This window comes from Schistocerca americana, chromosome 11 (genome assembly GCF_021461395.2).
Source record: "Schistocerca americana isolate TAMUIC-IGC-003095 chromosome 11, iqSchAmer2.1, whole genome shotgun sequence".
NCBI lineage: Eukaryota > Metazoa > Arthropoda > Insecta > Orthoptera > Acrididae > Schistocerca > Schistocerca americana.
The window spans coordinates 117,101,444-117,105,875 of record NC_060129.1 but is presented as its reverse complement, the minus strand read 5'-3'; the positions used below and the strand labels follow the sequence as shown (position 1 = coordinate 117,105,875).

The following is a 4,432-nucleotide window of genomic DNA, read 5'->3' as shown; positions in this document are numbered from 1 at the left end:
GGCATGGATGTCCTTAGGTTAGTTAGGTTTAATTAGTTCTAAGTTCTAGGCGATTGATGGCCTCAGAAGTTAAGTCGCATAGTGCTCAGAGCCAATGATTAGACATGAGCTGTAAATTGCCAATTGCACAGATAATGTAGAGATTTTGTCGGACTGTTTCCTGTTTTCCTGCACAGATAGTTAGTTTCTATTCACTACAGATTCCGTTTTGCACAACATTTCCACTAAGTTTTGCATTGCAGATTTGGAGATTTTCCCCAATCCACTTAGTCTTAAAATGTTGTCATACAGTTCAGCAAGTTTTCCACAAATTGGGCTTTGCATAACACTAGAAAATGAACTTGCGTTGTTTTGTTGTGAGCACCACTTTGCGTTGCGTTTAACTGGCCACGAAACATGTCTGCACCTCTCACGCAAATATAACCACAGAGCAGAGTACTCGGGACAGAGCACGTAGGAGATGCACACGTGCAGATACGTGACAGCAACAAATTTGTGTATCAAAATTGTGGTTACCAGAATTTTCTGTGATACAGTTCTGTTTACTAAGAAAGGTTAATTCTGTGCGAGTCTTATATTTATCAGGCCAGTTTAATTTTGCACTTTGTACATTTCTGATTAAAAAATAACCAGCAGGTTCATTTTCAACAGAATAAATAGTACTATTAATTTCAGTTTAAAAATTACTGCCATATTTGTACAGCTTTCCCCTGATAGGAAAGAGTTGTTTGCAACATTAATTTCTTGTGCATGTTGTTCGTTAAATATTATTCCTTGATTTTTAGGTGCACGCTGATCCTGACGACCTGGGACGTGGGGGGCACGAGCTGAGCAAGACGACTGGCAATGCCGGGGCACGTGTTGCCTGTGGGGTGATCGGCATTGCGAAGGCATGAAGGTGTCCGGATGTCCCCCTCTCAGAGGAAGCGAGTGTGGTGGCTGCCAAACTGTAGCCCTCTGATGTCTAGCTGAGGGGGAATTGAGTCCATCAGGCACATGACCTTCACTCTGTTTATTCTTTTGTCGTTGTTTCTCTGCTTCAAAACTTGGCTGTAGATGTCAGTTTAGTCTTCCTGTGTGTAGCATTGTATTGGATCTGTGAGGCACCCTGCTCTTTGCCACACTGCTTAATTTAAGCAATCATTTGTGGCAAGATTTCACAAAAGCCTTTCTTTACATGAGATACACTACTACTAGGAAATATTAAAATGCTACTTTTCCTCCTCCTATTTATATCTTTGGTGACAAGCCACCAAAGATACTAGCAACAAAGTTGGCGTTATATGTTTTAGTGCAGCATATCATATATAAACAAAATTAAAGAATTTTACTGCTGTTGTGCCATATGAACTGAACGTGTGTACCTGATGTATGTTGTTGCTGCTTGGAGCCACACTGAGTTCCCAAAGTTGGAGAGAAAATAATGGAAATTGGCAAAGCTTGTCCTGGAATAAGTGTCTGGTTTGTTTTAGTTATCTCTGTTGCTATCTGATGGTTGCTCGTTGAAAGATAGAAACAATATTTTCATTCCTGAGGTGCCTTCTGTATCATCACACTGAGTCGAATAAACTCAGTGGCTCATGTGCCTGATCATTTTATAACTTTTGTGAGTTGTTAAATTCCTCATTTGTTGTATAGTGCTGGGTTATAGTATGTAAGCCGGTTGTACGATTCTTTATTTTGTATCCATTTTTTTGTAACTCTTTATGCCTTATGTTCAGGTATAAATCATTTGATATCGGGAACAATATGTTGACTTTGTTGGTTATTGTGTAGGTAGAGGGGGTTTCATTGGTTCTGGCTGTTATCAGAGAATGTTGAGTTCGAATGAAATAAAGCCGGTGAAGATGTTTTGTATTCACACATCAGCTCATCTGGTGTGGGCCTCCAGCCATTCCTTCAATGAGACTGCTGTTTGCTTAAGATGTATAAAACCTGTGTTCCTGTAAAAGATACCTATAATGAACCAATAAACTATATTGCTCAAAGCAGTCTGTGCTGTTTTTGTGACCAAATACTACCTGGAATAAAGAAAATATTGATTGTGCTAAACAATACAATGGGATATAATGGATGTGGTGGATGGAGGGAGACTGGTTGATTTAAAGTTTCTGATTTTGTCAAAAACTTCTAGTACTATGCAGATGCCTTAGTGAAGAAATTGGTTCCTGTCGAATTTCCAGCCTAGATTTGCTTGGATGTAGTGACAGAAGTTGGGGCCCCAGGTGGGCCATGTTATACATAGTGACTTTGCAGGGAGTGTTACATTGACACAATACAAAAGTTTATTAATATCCGCTTGGACTTGGAAAATAGTGCAGATGGTTTGATTGGCACATATTGCAAATTAAATCACAGGCCAAAAGCATTGCATAGCAACAGTTTTTAATTCAAAATAAATTTCTAGACTGACGGTCTAGGTATGACTTGTAAGGCGCGCGCACACACACTGTCTACTAGACATCAAAATTTGTGCTAGACTGGGCTGCAACCCAGATGCACCACTTATTGCATACAGTCACCTTGTCACTTTAGCCATTCGTGCACGCCACCTGAACTGTCCTAAACTTCACGCCACATTGTCTACATACTTGTATCGTAGTCCTCTGTATTCATCACATAATGCTCAGATTTACTTTGTAATTCCACACTGAGAGAGGCCGAGGAATTGAGACCTGTGATAGTCTTGTCAGCCTAGGCATGTAATTTTTTTTTTTTTTTTTCTGGATGAACAGTAACAAATGAAAATTGACAGCTGTCTGAAATTAATTGAAAAGTCACAGATTGTGATTACCTAGGGATCAGATGTGTTAGGCACAGATGTAGTATCCATTAAACAATAGAAAATTCAGGATGGCATAATGGCACAAACAGAAAAACACCTCTGCATACGTGCGACCATAGTCTTGACTGCCAAGGCCATTCTGCCCTTGGCAGCAAGGGACTGTGGTTTGTGGTATTTTGTGTGTGCGTGCGCGCGCACAGTATAAAAGGAGTTTTAGTATATTCCTTGTTATTATTTGAAGCTGGCTGTTGAAACTGTATGTAGGCTTTTTCGGGATGTCACATCTACCATGAAGAATCTGCCAGTTAAGTTTCTTCAGCATCTGACGTTCTCCTATGGGTCAAATGCATGACCATTCATGCTGCCTTTCTCTGTATATGTTCAGTATCACATGTTACTTCTATTCGGTATGGGTCCCATACTCTTCAGGAATATTGTAGGATAGGTCACTTAAGGTCTCCTTTGTAGACTTAAGTAGATTAAGTTGAACTCTATTGTCGAGATGTTCCTTTTGTAATGGAGTGTAGTAACTAGACAAATGTTAATTATTAGTATTTTTATTCTTTCTAGTTCCAACGTACTAAAACGAAACTTTCTGCTAACTTTGACATGAACTAGCATATGATATTGACTGGATTAACATTAAAATACTGTATGCAATCACACTTGGACTGAAACAGTGGGCTGTGCCACTGGTGTATTTATAGCATACAATAATCGAGTTGGTTTTTCAAGCACTGTTATTTCTTAAAGGATTGAACATATAATTAAAATTTTTACTTCAAAGTGCTGAGAAATGTTCTATGACACATGGAAGTTGCTTCAGAATATGTAAAATTGGGTTGAATATATTTTTTTTTATAAAATATCAGAGGCTACAATAGAGGGCAAAAGGTATTCAGCTAATCTTAATTGCAAAGGAGGTATTTACATTTATACTGCCTCTTGGTTTACTAATGGAACAATAATCAGCTATCATTTCCATGTGGTTTCAGGGACAATGTCATACCAGATCTTTCTAGAAACTTATATGAAATAGTAATTGGAAAATTGAAAACAAGCCTACTTCACCAGTAAAGTCATATCCAAGTGGAAACAAGATTCATCATATTAGTAATTATCTACAAAGTACATTTCCTATTCGCAAACAATGTATCGGGATGATCACCAGTTTGGCATCAATAACTTCGTAATACTTCTTTCTGGTCCGTCATGTTAGTTGTCTTGGACTCTTCATAGCTGGTGCTGTTATCTTTGAGGGTATCAGATCCAGTTGTGGCGTTTGCTGTGTTATTCAGTGGTTTTCTAAGGAAAACACAGACAAAAACGCGATACAAATCGCTATCATCAATGGCTGCCCTGCTTGCAGCGGAAAGAAATAATTAACACAGATAATGCTTACTGAGATAGGAATCAAAGTTACAAATAATTATTCACTCATATTTATAATAATAATGAACTCTATTTTCAAGTAATAATTAACAAATAATTACAATTTCTTAACAGACCTCAGTTCGATATGCGTCCGCAACCCACAAAAGCCAAAAACAAAGGAAGACAAACGCAGATCATAAAAGGAATTTACAATTATCATTGTCTTTGTATGCTACACATCGATATGTCCAATTACATCATAGAATATTATAT

The 4,432-nt window shown here is 38.1% G+C and overlaps 1 protein-coding gene across 1 annotated transcript in view; it reads left to right on the top strand.

The window, feature by feature from the left end:
• Positions 1-1,991, top strand: part of LOC124553877 (superoxide dismutase [Cu-Zn]) — a 16,864-nt gene extending 14,873 nt beyond the window's left edge. Inside the window, exon 4 of the mRNA XM_047127880.1 lies at positions 786-1,991. Coding sequence (XP_046983836.1) covers positions 786-896 — 111 coding nt within the window. The 3' untranslated portion in view covers positions 897-1,991. The remainder of the gene's footprint in view (positions 1-785) is intronic.
• The last annotated feature ends 2,441 nt before the right edge of the window (positions 1,992-4,432 follow it).